This window comes from Mercurialis annua, linkage group LG7 (genome assembly GCF_937616625.2).
Source record: "Mercurialis annua linkage group LG7, ddMerAnnu1.2, whole genome shotgun sequence".
In the NCBI taxonomy this organism is placed as follows: Eukaryota; Viridiplantae; Streptophyta; class Magnoliopsida; order Malpighiales; family Euphorbiaceae; genus Mercurialis; species Mercurialis annua.
In genome coordinates, this window is record NC_065576.1 from 6,892,006 (window position 1) to 6,910,356 (window position 18,351).

The 18,351-nt window shown below is 34.1% G+C and overlaps 3 protein-coding genes across 3 annotated transcripts; all 3 read right to left on the reverse strand.

The window, feature by feature from the left end:
* Window positions 1-820: 820 nt before the first annotated feature.
* LOC126655554 (protein BRICK 1) lies at window positions 821-1,396 on the reverse strand. Its single transcript, XM_050349782.2, has 2 exons — window positions 1,166-1,396; window positions 821-1,065 (listed from the first exon to the last, which is right to left on the reverse strand). Exons 1-2 carry the CDS (start codon window positions 1,296-1,298, stop codon window positions 941-943), a joined length of 258 nt encoding a protein of 85 aa, XP_050205739.1. The 5' UTR covers window positions 1,299-1,396; the 3' UTR covers window positions 821-940.
* Window positions 1,397-2,507: 1,111 nt separating this feature from the next.
* On the reverse strand, window positions 2,508-10,866 carry LOC126656314 (probable cytosolic oligopeptidase A). The gene is made up of 17 exons (XM_050350852.2): window positions 10,455-10,866; window positions 10,046-10,213; window positions 9,613-9,736; window positions 8,462-8,538; window positions 8,091-8,234; window positions 7,766-7,996; window positions 7,604-7,694; window positions 7,109-7,230; window positions 6,113-6,220; window positions 5,766-6,011; window positions 5,160-5,305; window positions 4,401-4,518; window positions 3,917-4,076; window positions 3,775-3,806; window positions 3,490-3,555; window positions 2,933-3,004; window positions 2,508-2,726 (listed from the first exon to the last, which is right to left on the reverse strand). Exons 1-17 carry the CDS (start codon window positions 10,815-10,817, stop codon window positions 2,649-2,651), a joined length of 2,346 nt encoding a protein of 781 aa, XP_050206809.2. The 5' UTR covers window positions 10,818-10,866; the 3' UTR covers window positions 2,508-2,648.
* Window positions 10,867-11,800: 934 nt separating this feature from the next.
* Window positions 11,801-16,676, reverse strand: LOC126656315 (serine hydroxymethyltransferase, mitochondrial). Its single transcript, XM_050350853.1, has 16 exons — window positions 16,444-16,676; window positions 16,301-16,348; window positions 16,126-16,212; window positions 15,527-15,648; window positions 15,155-15,231; window positions 14,593-14,717; window positions 14,406-14,498; window positions 14,222-14,314; window positions 13,900-14,097; window positions 13,671-13,775; window positions 13,308-13,373; window positions 13,078-13,155; window positions 12,772-12,883; window positions 12,579-12,689; window positions 12,119-12,281; window positions 11,801-12,034 (listed from the first exon to the last, which is right to left on the reverse strand). Exons 1-15 carry the CDS (start codon window positions 16,531-16,533, stop codon window positions 12,142-12,144), a joined length of 1,545 nt encoding a protein of 514 aa, XP_050206810.1. The 5' UTR covers window positions 16,534-16,676; the 3' UTR covers window positions 11,801-12,034; window positions 12,119-12,141.
* Window positions 16,677-18,351: the final 1,675 nt, after the last annotated feature.

An 18,351-nucleotide genomic window follows, 5' to 3' on the forward strand; every position in this document is an offset into this window, starting at 1 on the left:
TCATATGATGACCTATAGTTTTATCTGGTTCAAGTATGAATGTCCGAATATCACTTCTCCCTAGATAATCAAACTACTATTTTCCAGTGATAGTAACATTTTTTGCATCACTTCCTCACATGCCATGCATGAAAACAGCCAGCAGTCGAAGCTTAATGCCTGACCAATTATTACAGAAGATATTGCAACTTTTGCACCACAAAGGCCAAATGCATTGTTTTAATCCCAAACTTCTAAGCACTGACAATTTAAAGTAGAATTTCCACCAATAAAGAACTATCCCAAGTTCCCAACAGCATGCCTTGCATGCTCTATTGAAAATAAGGTGGTTTATTATACAATATTCTAGCCAAGCATGCCATGCTCCATTTCGCAGAAGACTAATTCGACAAATTGGCCTCTTTGTGCCATCCGGAAGAGTACTCAAGTTGCAAGAATTGGAGGAAGATCATCAATGCTGAATATTGAATCTGAATTTAAAGGGTTTTTGTATAATTCTATTCTATTAAAAAGAAATCTGAAGGGGTCTAGAGTGAATGTGGTTGCTTAACATTTCAATTCAATTATAAATATCTCAACAAGCATGATATCAATTCTTTGTTGTTAAGTTATATTACTCAAAAATGATTAAATCGTGAACCCAGTTAATATAGATTTAAGGCATGAAAATTAGTCACAAAAAAAGCATTAATAATTAAGTCTTGCATTTTATTATTTTTACTCTTTATTTGCGACGCTCAACCTAGCAAAAAAATGCTGATACACAAAAAAAAAAAAAACAGAAGAGACACAAAAGAAGTAGTAAAAGAGTAATACATGGTTGGCAAAAAAAAAGAGTAATACATGGGATAAAGTATGGTTGAATTAAGTATAACAATTCAATCACAAGCTTACAATATATCAAACTCAGTAGAAATAGAATGCAATAAATGAGAAGAAATCAGGCAGTGAAAAGATTAGGGTTAGCAGTAGCAGTACCAACTTGAACTTCAAGCAGCTCTAAACGTCGCTCCAGCGTGTCCAGCTTCTCGTTTAGCGACGCCAGTTTACTCTTCGTCGTTGATTCTACATTAACAGCAAGGACAAATCCGTATGAATTGAAAATTTCAAGTACAAAAATTAATCAATTGAAGTAGAAATGGAATTGAAAATTAGAGGAAGGTACCGAATTGGAGAAGGAAATCGAAAAGGCGACGGACGTTGAGAGAAATGTGAGAAATGAATTCGCGATTTTCCCAATCGGCTTGAACTGCAATTCCTACGTTCACTGCGTTCGTTATGCCTCCTGCTCTCGCCATTTTTGTTCTTCTTCTGCTTACTTTTCAGTTGGTGTTGGTGGGAACTTAAATTGACTTCTACAAATATTTTTCTTATTTCTTCCTTTTCGTTGAAGGTAAGCCATTTTTTGTCATAATTTTTCCTACATATTACATTCATTAATAGAATTTAAATTACAATTTAAGGAAAAAAAATATGTATTAATTTTTTTAAACTTTATGATATTGTCAATAACAATTGAGTTACTAAAGCATTCTCCTTATTTAAATAAGGTCGTGTGTTCAAACTGTACTCGCATGCAACTGTTTAAAATTTATAGTTAGAGTTTTACCTCGCGCAAAAAAATTACGCGATTCGAATGAAAATTACTTGGATGTGACAGACTTAAAACAACCGTCTTATAATTGAATTCATGACACCTCATAATCCAAAAAAATTATTAATTTAGTCAAAAAAATTAATTTATTAATAAATAATTTTAATGGTCTTTTGATAAATAGTCTTTATCTTTTTATAAAAAATTGATCATTTAAAGAGGGAGTTTTTTTTAACATTTGTTAGAAGATTTAATCTCACAGTCTTAATAAATTGTTACCTAGAGCACATAGTATTTGAGTTAGAGCTCGTCCATTTTAATAAAATTAATTATTAATCTTAGTATATTTAATAATTTTGACACAAATTTTTAATTTTATAATTATAAACACGGAATATCAATTATTTATAATTTAAAATATCAACCAATTTTTCTATAAAATTTACCGATGTGGATCATTCTGAAATGATCATTGTCCTAGTATCTATATCAATATTTTTTTATTGAAAAATTGTTCGGTATTACAAATGGCAAAATTTATTAATTTATATTTTAAAGTGTCAAAATAAAAATAACATTAAAATTATAATATAAATTAAAATTTGTATTTTATAATTTATAATTTGTTTTACAATTATCTTTTTCAATAAGAGTATTTATCTCGTGCAAAAAATAAATTGCTTCAACATCCATTCTCCTCTTTTAAACAATCAACAAATATCCAACCACCTGCATCTTTCTAACTCTTAGAGATTTATTACATATTAACGTAACACATATTATATTAATTTATTTTTTATATAATTATAAATTATTTTTAATTATTTATTTATATGTATTTTAATTTATGGATCAAAAAGCCAAAAACTGAATATAATGATGCTGACATATCAAAAAACAAAGCCAATAAAACTAACCAAAAAAGTATGTCATTAAACTACAAAGATGTTCCTTTTACAGTGAGTCTATAAATAAAACATTTATCAGCAGATCATAGAATCAAAGCTGCAACCATTGCATACAGCAGATATAGCCTGCATATCAATCAGCCACTTCATGCAGCTGCCAATAAACCATTATGTCGGAGCAATGGCTCCGGGGAAGGTTCGCGCCCACGGAATTGCACAAAAACCTGGACAGACGGAATATTGTAAAATGTAAAGTACATAAAATAAAAAAGGGGAAATAATCTGCAATTGATAGGCTATTGTGTCTAATCAAATTTTAAGACATTCAAGGAAAATGTACAAAGAGGCAAATGAAAAACATGCATCATCGTAAATTTACTATAGCAGTAATATGTAATATAAAGATAAATTTATAACTTCCATCACTCACATCAAGTGGCGCTTTTCCCCCTCCAAGTGCAAGAATAGTCTCCCTGAACTTACGTCCTGTTTCCTCGACAGCCTTTAGTAGCAATAGAATTCGATTAGTATATACTCATTTTGCTATGCAAACTAAAGAGCTATTCCATTAAAGTTATGGAAATAAAAGGTTTTGCACTAAAAAGTAAGTAAGATATGGACAGAATGTTAGGCAAGTGATAAAATGAATGAAAAATGCACTGCCAATTCGTAATGTTATCGCCTACCGATATGCATCACTGCATAACCTAAGAAGTAATAAATGCTATTCATCCAAGAAGATTTCACAGCATCATAGAAAATCATGATTGTGATTCACTTTTAAGTTGGAAAAAGTTGCAATCAAAAAGCAATGTGATCGAGTATTTCTGTTTAGATACCATAGATCCATAATGGGCATCACATGCAAGCGCAAAGACAACCAATTAATCGGACAAAATTCACAAAAAAAATCAGAGGACAAGAACTTAAAATCATTAGCCTGAATGCTGTTAAAGTCGGTCCTGTAAAGTGTTTCCATGAGCATACCTTCTTGTTGTCCAGTCCAGCATCCTCAAATGCTGAAAAAGCATCTGCCGAAAGTACCTCTGCCCACTGCAATGGAGATACTTTTCATTCAGATGCAACAAATGGTAGCCATAAAGGAGAAAAATAAACTTACGGTAGAAATGGTGCACAAAACTTTTTTTTTATATCAGAAAATGAATAAGGAAGATCACTGACAAGGTCAGTGCTTCCCAAGCCAGTAGCAGAACGAAAGTACAAATATTTCTGAAGTACTACAAATGCTTGGAAATCAAAGACTGTATGTACCTTATAACTATAGTATCCGGCTGCATATCCACCTAATAATCATAAAAGCGGTTAAATTAGCAAGTTTAGAAGTAAAGGCTGAAAATAAGGAAAAAAAAAACTAAAAGCTGAGAGATTGATATAATTGCACAGGAAAGGAAACCTGCAAAGATATGGCTGAAACTACAAAGGAATCTATCTTCAGGTAGCGGAGGGATCACTTGGGTCCTTTTAGAAACCCTTTGATCAACATCATAGATGGACTCTGTCCCACCGGGTGTATACTTCGAATGCAATTCCAAATCTAAACTTGAAAATCTTAACTGAAACAAAAAAATGAACACATAAACAATCTGAATACATGTCATGAGCTTTGGGTCTTCAGAAAGCAACAATATTGTCCAAAAAATACAAATGAATTCATTACATTACAAATTAGAACAGTTAAAATATATGTGATTTGCAAGAATGAAAAAACATACATATCACCAAAAAGGAAAATATCTAGTAACATGGAAAAAGAAAACCTTATATAATGAGATTAATACACGATCAGATGTAGTCAGAACAACGCCAGCTGTACTAAAATAAAATACAAATGCAAAAATAAAAGAAAAGAAAAGAAAAAAATTTCTTGATGAATGAACCTGTCGAAGACTAAGTGAACCAGCACGGAAGGTCCTAGCAGCAAGGAGCTTCAAATACACATCTTCCGGAAGAGTCTCCCCAGTTTCATAGTGCCTTGCAATACCCATCAAAGTTTCCCTGCACGATAAAGCGCACATTTGACAGGTTCAAAAAGTGTTACTATTTATTTAAGATATGTTTGAGAATTTACAAACATCCAAGCTGAGCACGGTAAAATACAAGCCACAGCATGTCACTTATCATTAAAATATACAGGGTTCCAGTATTAATGAAAAGAAAAAAAATTAATGAAAGCAATGGAACATCAGATAGCTTTTGGCTATAACCTAAAGTTTTAAGCTTTGATCGAGCAAGGGGAAACCCGACAGAGTTACAACTGTCTCTACGTCCTTTTTTCTCTTTATGTTCCTTTTTGGAGTTCCCAGAGCTAAGACCATCCCAAAATTTTAACGCTCCTCTATCTTTAGTAAATAAATTGAACTAACAATTAAGGTAAGCACAAAAACTAAAGCTTGTATAAATAATACAGATGACTGTTGCATAACCCATGTCAGCCCTACAGGAATGACACGCAATACCTTGTACATCCGAAAGAAAAAATAATAATAAAAAAATACAAATGTATGATATTATAGTACTTTTAAGCACATCCATCCATGCATCCTTTGTCAGTCTATTTGTGTACAAGATTTGTTCTAAAAGCACTGTAGTGCTAAACATCTTAAAGAATATAATCACTGAAATTTGTTCTACATTACCTGTGATAACACCAATTTTCCATGAACTGTGAGGGTAATTCAACAGCATCCCACTCTATTCCCCGAATTCCAGCAACAAGACCCTCGTCCTGCTTGGTTAGCATATGCTGAAGGGCATGACCAAATTCATGGAAGACAGTCTCAACCTGCAATAATGCCATCAATCATCATCATATCTAGGAATACAACAAAATATCAAACCACAGCACGCATTCAACACATTCAGAATACCCATATATCATGTCTTTGTTACATGATTTAGAACTATCAATGATCTTCAGTTTGCAAAAACTAAGAATGAGACGGTCTTGTAACTTTACTCCTTGTGGTCCATAGAAGAATAGCTATATGAGTATACACATTAACTCAACAAAGTAGAGTCGTAAGGATGCTATGCACAAAAATCAAGTCAGTCTCACTCTCTTCTAACAGCCATTTTGTTCTAGATCTATTTAACAGGTAAATAAAATATTCTTAGTAAATGCACATAAAAATGGGTTTCTCTTGTGCTTATGTCTTAAGGCGGTATTGCATCCATCTAAGGAAAGTCTAACCTCCTTGAATAGAAAGTATAGCAATAGCCAGCACAAATATAAATAAACTTACCTCTCGAAATGTCATAAGGCTTGGTTTGTCCCCAACAGGTGGTGTTTGATTGCAAACCATGTGGGCAACAGGCAACCTTGGAGCAGTACCATTGCGTGACAGAACATGACTTCGACTAACTACCTCATCCATCCATGCACCTCCTCTCTTCTCTGATGGACGAGAATATGGATCAAAATAGAAGTACGCAACTGGACTACCGGACAGATCTTTGACACAGTAAAATCTGACATCATTGTTCCAAACCTATAACACCAGAAGCATGCATTAATAGCATGCAAGACATATAACCAATGCCTGATGAAGAAAACCAGATAAAAAAGCTGAAGCAAACAGAGAAATATTACTGGAGCTAAACCATCAGCTGATTCAATATCAATTCCAAAAAGTGTCTTGGCAAGCTTGAAAAGGCCATCCATCACTTTTGGTAATGAGAAGTATGGCCGTAGTTCTTCCTGTAAAATAAAAATGAGAAATAAGTAAACTTTATTACACGAGAAATAGAAGTTCAACAAAAAGTAAAAAGTAAACCATGCCAGACATAGAGAGGAGCCGAGACAGTAATGAAACAATGATTTGCAAAAGATTACTTATATGCGCATGGCCAACATGTATAATGGTACTTTTGTACTTGTACATTAAAACAATGCACATCATGTCCATTCTTTACTACCAAGAAGTTAACGAGATAGAAGAATGCATTCCCAGCCAGCAAAAACAATGATACCCACAGTCAGAGAAAAATACTCCACTTCGCTAAATAGCATATTAACTTATTAAGTAAAACCTCACTTATAAGGGAAAAGTCCAAGAAAGAGACAGGAAAATTTTCCTTTTAGACATATTTGGGTGATAAATACTGAGCTGTATTCTACATCCCTCGCAACACATACTTGCGTGCTAAATCAATGACTTAGAACTCCCTCATTTGTACCATACTTGGTGAATGATACAAATCAAACACTCCTTTGGTCCCAAATTGACAGGCAATCAAGTTTCTATGTCTAAAATTATAGGCACTCAACTATTATTTTACTAAGTAATACTCAAATATACCCCCATTAATGGAGTGTCTTGGAGAGAAACAAAAAAAACACAAAAAGACAAAAGTTACTGCAACAATAAATAAGGGCAAGTGTGGTATTTTTTTTATAAATTAACTCATTTATCTAGAGAACCTAAATTTCTTAATACTCGTGTTTGTCCTAAACTAAATTGCCTATCAATTTGAGACTGAGGGAGTATTATTAGTTATGCGAAACAGATGCAAACTGACATACAAAACGGAGCCAACAACAACACAATGTTAGGTAGATAAATGACAAATTAATAAGTAATATAACCTCATTAATATCATATCTCGACTCACGAAGCCTCTCAGCCCAAAATCCAGTGTCCCAGTGAGTCAAATCATTTGCTTCACTAGCACCCTGAGATTTGGAAAAAGCTTGAAGGTCTTCCATATCTGCAATAATAAATGAATGATTTGGTTATAAAATTTGCATTTCAACTGGGAGATAACTTGCCAAATGATGGGATGTTAGAGAAAGCAAGGCAACTATCAACTGTCTATTGACCTACAGACCAAAGAGGAAAATATTATACTTCGTCAGTTCAAATCAACCTTCCATTTTAATTTAGTATATACTGCACAGAAGCTAAGCAGTAATTTCATACATACAGCACTCACAAATCTCTAGGGATATGTGGCTCTGAGTGCTTGAAGATGCATGTAGTTAATACAACAATTCTTTCTTGGGGGGGGGGGGGGGGAGGTTTCACCATTAGCTCAAAATCATTGGAACCAGCACACCTCCCTACACATGCTAATTTATTACCTTGAACAGCAGCATCCCAGGAGGCATTGCGCAGCTTTTCTAAGAGCTCTTCCGCCTTCTCAACGGTTGCCATTTTTGTAGCCATGCTTACCTGTGTGTAATAATGGTTAGCAGCAGCAGCAATATTAAGGGTGTTATAAAGCAAACTTAATAAAATCATACCTCAGCATAGTTGTTGTAATTCAGGAGTTTAGCCTTCTCCAGTCTGAGCTTTAATATTTGATCAATAATTGCTGTGTTATCAAGGTCACCACTTGAAGCACGTGCCAAATATGCACGGTAAATTTCCTCACGCAAATCACGGTTTCGAGCATGTTGCATGACAGCCATATAACTAGGGGCATCTAAAGTAATTATCCATGGTCCACTCTCAGCTGTTGCGTCTTTATGCCCCTGATAAAAAAAATTAAAGATATAATCCTTAGAGCTAACAAAATGAGAACTGAAATAAAGATCAAGGAAATGAACAGACACACACTAGCAATACCTTAGATACTGCTGTCTGTGCAGCCAATGCAAGAGCTGTAGCAGGCAGTCCATCAATTTCTTTCTTGTCTGTAATGAATTTTTCAAATTTCTTTGTGGCATCTAAAACATTCTCCCCAAATTTTTGAGACAGTTTTTCCAATTCCTGCAAATTTACCCACGATTAAGAGCAAAAAATAGGAAAACAAAACATATTACGGACCATATTTAGTACAAAATGCTAGTAACTGTTGATGCTGGCTGTCAGAAATATGCAAACAGGAAAGCATAAAACCAGAAAATGAAAGATAACCCAAGGCTATGAAAATGAGAGGTTGTGCCTAACCATCTAGCACATCGCAGACAAAGAGTCCTTCTATATCAGGAACATACCTGTTCAATTTTATTAAATTCTTCCCTTTTATCATCTTCGAGAGCAACACCATTAAGAACCGCCTCCTTTATTTGGGCTGTGCAGGCACACGTATAAAAGTTCTTAAGCATGTTAGAAAAATAAGAGTAATAAAGGTGATATGACAAGCTATTCAAAAAGGGTGATATAACAAGGAAATCTCGATGCAACATATAAATTAAGAGTGCAAGCACATGCATGATTGCAACTTATAATTCAAATTCAATGCATGAAGACATAATATCACTAATTGAGCAAATGAATATTGACCAACATTTCGGCACGAGTTCACCGATATGCAATTAAGGTACTAACTACTAAACACATTTTCCAATCCACGCAAGTCTTAGATTTCACCATATTTGCCCTTTCCACTTCCCAACCCTATGATTAAGGTAATCTTACCATATATGCAAAATGATGGCTCAACCACAGTTATAAGAAAGTATAGTTAATTGACCAAGAATACAGACATATTTAGTGTCTCCCTTGAAACTATGTTCAGCCTAAAGGGAAAGCCGAATTCTATTCTTTTATATCCTTGCAGTTTTTCATAGCTAGAAAGAGCCAAGACAATCGACAGAAAAAGTAAGCAAAATGTTACCAAATTATGTTGATATACGAAATACACCACCAGAAATAATGTCCTTCATCCATTAAAATACAATTGGGCACTAAAAACTTAATAAAGAACCCTGACTTGATGGATGCAGTTTAAAGAAGAAACAAATAACTTAATCTTTCTTCTTTCAACATGTCAAAAGGTAAATCTATCAATATGCAGTAAACAAATGATTACATCTGTAAGAAAATCAAACAAGAAGCGTCTCAGCCCAAAGATGCATATAATCTCTGCAAAAGACTTTCTTTTTTATTCCTACATATAACATGATAGACAATAACATAGCCACCCATAAAATACTAAAGCCAGTGGTGGCATCAACGCACCCAACTTGCTCTTATTGAAGAAAAAAAAGAACATGACAATAGAACTCATTCTGAAACCAGTAACTAAGTCTTAGTTCCAGCTCAAGTCAACTAATGGAGACATTACAAGCACAAGAAATAAAATATACAAGTATAAAAAAGACCATAACCATTTTAGATTATAACAGAAGTTTATGATTCTTACATTCCACTATACGTTTCTGCGCCTCAGTTAGTGAGTGCCATTGAGAAGATTCTTTAATAGCCTTAAATGCATTGTATATCGGCTTACTTTGCCCTAATCTAAGGCCAAATTTGACCTTTTCTGGCTGCACAAATAAACAAAAAGACATAAGCCCAAGAAACAGGGAGAATTTTACAGAAAGTAATGCACCCAATATAACTTCAATATTAAATGATCACGCTGAATAATCTAAATGCTAATGAGAGCTCAGCAACAACTCAACATGCAGCGAGACGTAATAACGCCCCCAAAAGTTTCTGTTTTGATTACTTCCGAGTGATATTCTTGTTCACATGCAACAAAATAGGTTTTTAACACAGACAAGAATACACCGATATTGCAGTTGTACATGTATTAGTTTCAGTTCATGCATAGTGGAATAGAGACAATTTACCTGAACTTCTTCAATTGCAGCACGAAGTTCAGCTGTATCCTTTACAGCCTTAAGATGGTTAATCATCCCCCAAACAACTGTTAAACGATCAACAATCTTTTCCAACGGCTCCACCAATTTCGGCCACGATGGCTCCACCGTTCTCTCCAATTCCTCCAAATCACTCTCCTGTAAATCACAACACATATCAAAGCCTCATCTACATCAAAAAGTCAACTCTAATTAAACAAACTTCAATGATCAAAAAAAGCCAGCAAATATTCAAATTTAACCCAAATTAACACAATCAAATATAAACCCACATATCTAAACAGAAGAAGAAATCAGAACCCATAAACCCCAATTAATAAAAACACAAAATTAAACAACCCCAGTAATTAAAACCGCAATTAAACGCAAACCCACATACAAGTTTGGTTAAAAGAGCACGAATCCCAGGTCGAACATGATCAGCCTGAACAACATCAAACGGGGGAAATTCAAAGTCCTGTAACAGAGGATTATTATTGGTATCGAGGCTGATATTATCAGTAGCTGTATTAGCAGCAGCAGCCATTGAAGAAGAAGAAGCGGAGAATGAAGAATAGGAGGAGGAGGAGATAAGAGGAGAAGTGGGAGAGTTATGAAGGCAAAAGGAGAAAGAAGCGGACCAGAGAGGGCAAGGATGGGATTTCGGGTAATGTTTAGGGGTAATACGGGAAAATGAAGAGCGTTTTAAGATTGGGTGAATTGAGCGGGACAGAGAAATACGCGACGCCATTACAATGTTCATTATTAGTAGAATCAGTTTTATTTGGACTCTATTTGTTCTGTGAAGTGTCGTCATCTTCATTTATTTTTTCACTTTTTGTCGTTTTAAAAGCATGGAGAGGTAATTCTATATCAAAAATGGATTATTCGGAACTTGAGCATCGCTGAACCACGCAGCTCAGGCAAGGTATTACGTTTATTTTCATTGTATTGTCGTTTTAGTTTCGTTTTGTGTATTGCAATCAGAAATTTGTGCATCATAATAGGATCATTTGCTTTTGTTTTACTTTCAATCTGCTGCTTGTTCTGCATAGATATAAAATATAAACAGGGCCACTGAACATACTCAATTTAGTTGATGCAATGCACATGCACAGTTTGAATTTCTGTCAGAATTTGTTATCATTTTCTCTCTGGAGAGCTTGGTTAATTAGTTTACGATCATTAGGGCGCACGATTATCGATGTAGAAACTCTATTCATATTGCACAGAACGAATTGACTTGTGCTAAATAGTATTAACTTCTGTTTATAAATCACATAACTTTTCCTTAATTAATTTTCGATATGAGGTTTATCCATATCTTTAATAATTTACATGATTTACACAATAACGGTATCTATCAATGATGCCAAGTAGAGGTAAGGCCTCGATCCTTAGGAAAATGATTGTTTCTCCCATATCTATATCTTTACGTCGGGATTCTTCGAGAGAAACTATTTAATTCAAAGATAATGCTGCAATGCAATCTAGGTGTTACCGTCTTAGTAGTTAATGAATTCGCCTTTACGGGCCATTTAATCAATCAAGATGACTTGGTAGAGCGGCTTTTGCTAATAGGTGAGCAGTTTCATGAAAACTAGCCTCGTTTTCTGCAATATTGTCGCAGAAAACATATGGCAACTCTAGAGCGGAGATATCATTTATTGTTCCAGTTTCCAAATTTGGCAACTAATGAGCATATGGAGATCAGAAATTAGCATTTGGTTGATGAGGAGAATAGCATTAAGATTAAGATGGTAAAATTTAGATTGAGGAAAGCAAGTTTTCTGATATAGTTATTTGGCTTTCACTTCATATGTAAAGTATATACATGTAAACCAGAGATAGAGATCAAGGTTTTGCAAGTTTTAGATGGATGAAAAGCTCCAAATTCGCATCCTTGACAAGATCCATATCTAAAAACCAGTCCTCATACACCTTCCACTACGTAGAAAACCTCTTTGAAAATCCGTTATCCTGTTTCCACATTGAAAAACAATCAGCAAAACTGTGAAACTATTAAGCATTGAAATTATAGCAGCTTAGCTAGATGGTTATAACCTGAAGCAGTTGAGCTTTTGTGTTCAGTTCTTGTACTTCATGGTTTCTTTCTCAAAACCAATAGTTGGGAATTGCTTGGCAAACTCTTCAACGTTGAGCCGGAGTTTTGATAACTCAGATTGGAACTGGGGAATTGCAGCCACGAAGTCCTTCAATTTTGTCCCTGGTTTGTAGAAAGTTAACAAGAAAGCAGTCAAAATAAGCAGATTTACATTCAGATTTAAATATCAATACATGTTATTAGATGTGTAGCAGGGAAACAAAAACGTGGAAACGCGAAACAGCAAGATGATAGTTCTTACAACATAGGCTAGTTATAAAATATAAAGTTTAAACGTTTCAAAAGTGTTTATGTTGGTGTTACAGAAACGCCGAAATATAGGCTTGGAGAAGTTTCTGTGCTATATAAATTATAAGTAAATACACTAATTGCGCAATGATGTATGGGAGAGTTGCTAACCTTTGGCTTCACCCTTGATTTTGACTGCCAACTTAACAGCAGCATCAAAGAATTCTGCTACCTTAACGAAGTCCTCCTCGACAAATCCCCTAGATGTAAGAGCAGGGGTGCCTAAAATACAGATGGGCTATTTATTATAATAGAAGTTTAAATTGAGCGAATCAAAACATATTTTTTGTTGAAAGGTCTTTACCCATTCTTATGCCACCAGGAACCATGGCAGATACATCTCCAGGAACTGTGTTTTTATTTGCAGCAATGTGAACAGCTTCCAGCACCTTTTCAACTCTGGAGCCATCAATACCCTGAACCATTCAAATATTAGAGGTGAGAAAGAAAACCATCCATAAGTTCATAATTGAAATGGAAAACGATAAAATGACATGTTTTTAAAGCATTTTCGAAAATGGAAACTAATTTCCGAAACATAGGAGTTCTCATGCAACATAGGTTATATCGGGTTCGGGTGGTTAAGTAAGAAAAATGAAAACCATCCAACCTTGTTCTTCATATTCACCAAAACTAAGTGGTTCTCAGTTCCTCCAGAAACAAGTTCATATCCCTTCTCAGCTAAAGCCTGCAGAGACATCAAATGTTAAAGCTATCAAGATAATGGAAAAACTTTCTAAAAGCTACTTCAGGTTTGAAAATTATCAGAGTATATGATAATTTTAAGGTAACGTAATCTCATTTCAGTAACAAATGCTGCTGTATGTGATAATGTGCTACCTCTGCAAATTTTGCGCAGTTGCTGAGAACTTGCTCTTGGTAAGCTTTGTATTCTGGAGTTGTAGCCTGCACAGTAAAGTAGTAGGGGCTATAACTTAAAGTTATTCATGCAACATACTGAAAGTAAGTATTTCACCACGACGAAATACAAAGTCAGAGCTAACCAATATTGTACGGAAACTTATGATCCTATATTTTGGCATTTCATTTTCATTTCCGGAAACGCTTCAGAAACTTCAAAACTTTATATTTAAAACCTATTCTTATAAATATCATTACACCGTTTCTCATTTCAGTGTTTTCTGTTTCAACGTTTCCATTTCCATGCAACATAGGAGCTAACTATCTAGTAAGCAGACTGACCTGTTTCAATGCAACTGCCAACCCAGCAATCGTGTGGTTGTGAGGCCCCCCTTGAAGTCCAGGAAAAACAGATTGATTGATTTTATCTTCATAGTCATACAGAACCTTCAATGTGAACTCAGAAGACACAAATGTTACTTCACTTCAAGACTCTCAAAATTCAGCAGAATTGAATGGAGCAGAAAATTAACCAGAAGAGATGGCACTATGACACATAAGGTACACTAACCTCTTTGCCTTGTTTGTTGACCTCTTTCACTCCTTTTCTGAAGAAAATCATGGCTCCGCGAGGCCCGCGAAGGGACTTGTGGGTTGTGGTTGTCACTACATCTGCATAGTCAAAGGGTGATGGAATGACACCAGCTGCAACCAATCCACTAATATGTGCCATATCTGCCAACATGACAGCTTTGTGTTTGTCGCAAACCTGTTGAGAGATACAATTTAGACCCTATTAACTAACATAATGAAATGATAAATCGCGAGTTTTGAAGTGTGAGTATCTCGAAATTGGAAATTACACTGCTATATATTTACGCGAAGGAGGCTACCTTGCGAATGCGTTCGTAATCATACAGACGTGCATAAGCGCTCGCACCAGCAACTATTAACTTTGGTCTGAAAAGGACTGCACTTTTCTCCATCTGCAATCAGAATCAATACAATTATTTTACTTGCTTAGGGAAAGGAATGCAAAGTTGTGATGTTTAAGGTCTGGATGGTAGAACCACCTACCTGATCATAGTCAATTAAGCCAGTGCTCTCATTCAATCTGTAAGGCATTGTCTCAAAAAATATTGACACTGCAGATATCTTTTTTGTGTCTGTCTGCGCAATAGGTAGATAGAATGTGAATCATAATTTATGATGTCAGGTACGAGATGAGCAAAGAAAGAAAAGATATCAGGGAAGTCGTAAGCACCTGATATCCGTGAGAAAGATGTCCACCATGAGGAAGATCAAGGGCCATGATTCTTTCATGAGGTTTTAACAATGCAGTGTAAACCTGAAAATTGGCTGGAGATCCTGACAGAGACTGCACATTCACTGCAATGCAAAGTAGAAGAATGAATTTACAATTTGCTGGCAAGGCGTTCTAAAGGTACATCACTTAGTTTTGAAACTTCTTTCATAATCATCAAACAACAATTAATTCGCCATCGATATTGCCATCTAGTGGTGGAGTGTTATATTGCACGAAAACTTTTTGAGTCCTATTTTTCGGATCGAAAAGGCTTCTGAAAATCTATATTTATAACTTATTCATGTAAAAATTGTTGTTTTTCCATGTCCTGTTTCAGACATTTTCTGGTTTAGCATTTCTGTTTCCAACTTTTAGTGCCTGCCTCAGAATACAGGCAGTCGGGAGTTCATATCCTGACAGCACAATTTGTGCGTCAATAAAATCCAAAGTTCAAGAAAATATCAACTTTAACAAGTAGCTATGATTAGGCAGGTAAACTGAAGGTGTATGTACTCCGTACCTCCCCATTTTGCAGGATCCAGTCGAAATGCTTCCAATGCGCGCTTCTGACATAAGGATTCTGCCATGTCAATATACCTGAAAAAGTTCAGAACCTTTCATTAATCAGGAAGTTCAAAGAAAACACACGCAGAGGGAAATTACAGGGATATGCTTGTTTAGCATACATGAATAATTGTTACCTGCAATCGTTGTGTTACATTATTTGTACAACAAACCAATAAGCTGTGTGAAATGTCAGAAATTTAAATACTTGTATGATTATAATACAAAAAGATCCAAAATTTCACATATCTGATTTGTTGTACAGATGATGTGGCACAACAGTTACGTAGAATAATTAGTCAGCATATATAGCAAGTAGAAGACGTACTCATTTCCTCCATAGTATCTAGCACCAGGATATCCTTCACTGTACTTGTTGGTCATAACAGATCCAACAGCTTGCATCACTGATACAGAAGTGAAGTTTTCTGAAGGTATGAGTTCGAGCCCCTATATTCACCAAATACTTTCCAATTAGAAATAAAATTTGGAGCTAAGTAAACAGTATATTCCTACAGCATCCTATATACTGTAGTTGGGTCAGAAACTGGCAAGCAAGACAAATAAGGGGACAAGAAGAAAAAAATAATCCGAAAATTGATCAAGTCCTATGTTTCGATAACTTTGTTTATATTTCCGAAAACTTTTCTGAAACTCCAAAACTTTCAATATAACTTACTATTCTGGTGGGGGAAAAAAAAACAATTGGCCGTTTTCTGTGTATTCTTTTTTGTGCCACATATAATTATATAAACATGAAGTTCAAATTTGCAAAATCCGCATACGTCCTGATTCTAAAGATAGATTCAGGTGTCATTAACATATCAGAATCCTAAAAAAATTGAACAGAACACTACAAATAAAAAATTCATATGCTGAAAAGTTACAGAAGTATGAAAAAGATAAGAGTGCGTATAAAGTATAAACCTTCCATTGGCGAGATTTTTCGAGGTCGATAATGTCAGCGATTTCAGGATCGACAACCTCCAGCGGAGCATTAAGCTGCTTCGGCCACTGCAAGAACATAATCTCCAGTTACAAATTTCCAAACACAATTATGTAACAAATATCAAGGAAGATAAACTAAAGAAATTGAACTAACAGTGACACCAGGTTTCTCCTTCTCATATACAGCATCAGGCAAAGAAGTCTGCAAGGAGTAAAAAGATGAAAAGCACTATGAATACAGTAATAGAAAAAACAAGAAAAATTCAGGGACTTAAAATTCAGACAAAATTAAGGAACCATGTATTTGAGAGAGGTAGCATTGTAAAGAGGACGGATAGGCTTGTCAATGGAAGAAGAGAGTCTGCGAAGTGCCATGGCCATTGCCATTTTTTTTTCTTGTTTTTCTGTTCTTTTTTTTTTGTTTGGTTAATCTGTTAGCTATATCTGAATACTTTGGATTTTATTTTCATTTGGTGCACTGTGATGGAAGATGAGTTTTTGGTGGTTAAAATTTTTTTTCTAGGAAAATTTAAAAAAAGAAAAAAAATAAGATTTGTTTTATGTGGTGGAGTATATATATGTTTATGTCGTCCGAAAATGGTGGCTGATAATGTTTGCACTTGCTTAGATTGGGAAGGAAATGGTGTTTGTCTATGATCTATGGTTGGTCCATATTTGTCCAACTCATACACCTAGATTTATTGATTATTTCCAAATGTCTACAAAATTGATAAATTTAAAACAACTCTCTATATAATTTATTATAATTTTTGATTTAGTTGATTTTGCATCATTTGAAGAGGGAGATTTTGATGTTTGTGGTAATCTAATTTGGTTGGTAATATTAGTTGGTAATTGATAATTAGACATATTCATGGGCTTGGTTATCCAGTCTATCCCGTCTTTTTAGGCTGGATTTGAAACTATCTTTTTTTTCAAGTCCAATCCTAAAAAAACTCTCTATCATATGAGCGGATCCGACCTTTTATTTATTTATTTATTTATTTACAATTTCTCATGTAAACCCGATCTGATCCTGCATATATAAAGTGTAAGGATCGGGCTTTGATAACAATATGAAGTTTGGACCGCGCTCGAGCATGGCTTGAGTTTCCATAAAAATTAGTGAAGTCTGCCGAATTCGGCATATGAATAAGTCTATTGATAACCGATATAAATAAGTTTAGCGAGATTTGTTTAATTATCCATATTGATATGTTAACTATGTTATATATATGAATAAGTTGAATTATATTAACTGGAAGAATAATATAAATCAAAATTTTCACAAAAATGATTTATAATTTATTGTTTTAAAATAAAAAATTATGTTATATATAAAGTCGGACTAAAAAGGTACTTAACGTGAAAAGTTTATTAAATAATTATCGCTACTATAACACAATAATTTTTAATTTTATATAACTTACAAATAATTAGATTGTTTAACAATAATTAAAATAAAATAAAATAATGATAATTTGTAACATGCATAATTTTAACTAGATATTTAATAAAATTAAATCAACAATCAATTTTTAAAAGTAACTTTAATATCAGTTGTTTGAAATTTAAAAATTAAGGCAATATCTATCTCGATATCCCTTCACTTTACAACTTTTGTTTTGAAAGTCCCTTGTTTTCAATTTTGCCTTACTTGGTCCTCATACATTATTTTTTTTCCGAATAAAATGCCCCTTAATGGATGGATCGTTGCAAGTGTCTTTTAAGAGCATCTCAAATGGTGTTCTTTATAATAAAAAGCATCTTCTCTTAAATAAATAGTATTTTAAGTTTAAAGATTAGTTTTTTAAATTTTATTTCAATAGACTCTCTAATTTAACTCTTTATTTTATCTTTTTTCAATAAATTTTTATTATTTTCATTTCTATAATAAATTAGTAAAAATTATATATATTAAAAGTAATATATAATTAATTTAATTTAAAATTAAATATAATTGATGAAATATGAAATAAAGAGTGAAAATTGGCTCTCTATTTGTATGATGTTAGTACTTATGAAGGATTGTTATGCCATGTTGATTATTTTTTGGAAACTCGAGTTGATTGAGCGATTGTTATGAATGATATCTCAAGGTTGGAACCTCGAGATGACCCGAGTAATGATTTATAAATGAAAAGCGTTTATATTCGTGATGATTATGCCATGTCTTGAATGTTGGAATCTCAGATGCCCGAGCTT

Bases quoted from the DNA above. Each gene is read 5' to 3' on its own strand.
- LOC126656315 (XM_050350853.1), bottom strand. From the start codon at position 16,533: ATGGCAATGGCCATGGCACTTCGCAGACTCTCTTCTTCCATTGACAAG. The intron at 15,649-16,125 runs GTTTATACTTTA...TGGTGAATATAG, and splicing joins AAAAATCTCGCCAATGGAAG to GGGCTCGAACTCATACCTTC. The intron at 14,718-15,154 runs GTACGGAGTACA...TTTGCATTGCAG, and splicing joins GGATCCTGCAAAATGGGGAG to TGAATGTGCAGTCTCTGTCA.
- LOC126655554 (XM_050349782.2), bottom strand. From the start codon at position 1,298: ATGGCGAGAGCAGGAGGCATAACGAACGCAGTGAACGTAGGAATTGCA. The intron at 1,066-1,165 runs GTACCTTCCTCT...CTGTTAATGTAG, and splicing joins CGATTTCCTTCTCCAATTCG to AATCAACGACGAAGAGTAAA.
- LOC126656314 (XM_050350852.2), bottom strand. From the start codon at position 10,817: ATGAACATTGTAATGGCGTCGCGTATTTCTCTGTCCCGCTCAATTCAC. The intron at 8,539-9,612 runs GTAAGAATCATA...GTGCCTGCACAG, and splicing joins GCAGAAACGTATAGTGGAAT to CCCAAATAAAGGAGGCGGTT. The intron at 8,235-8,461 runs GTATGTTCCTGA...GTAAATTTGCAG, and splicing joins AATTTAATAAAATTGAACAG to GAATTGGAAAAACTGTCTCA.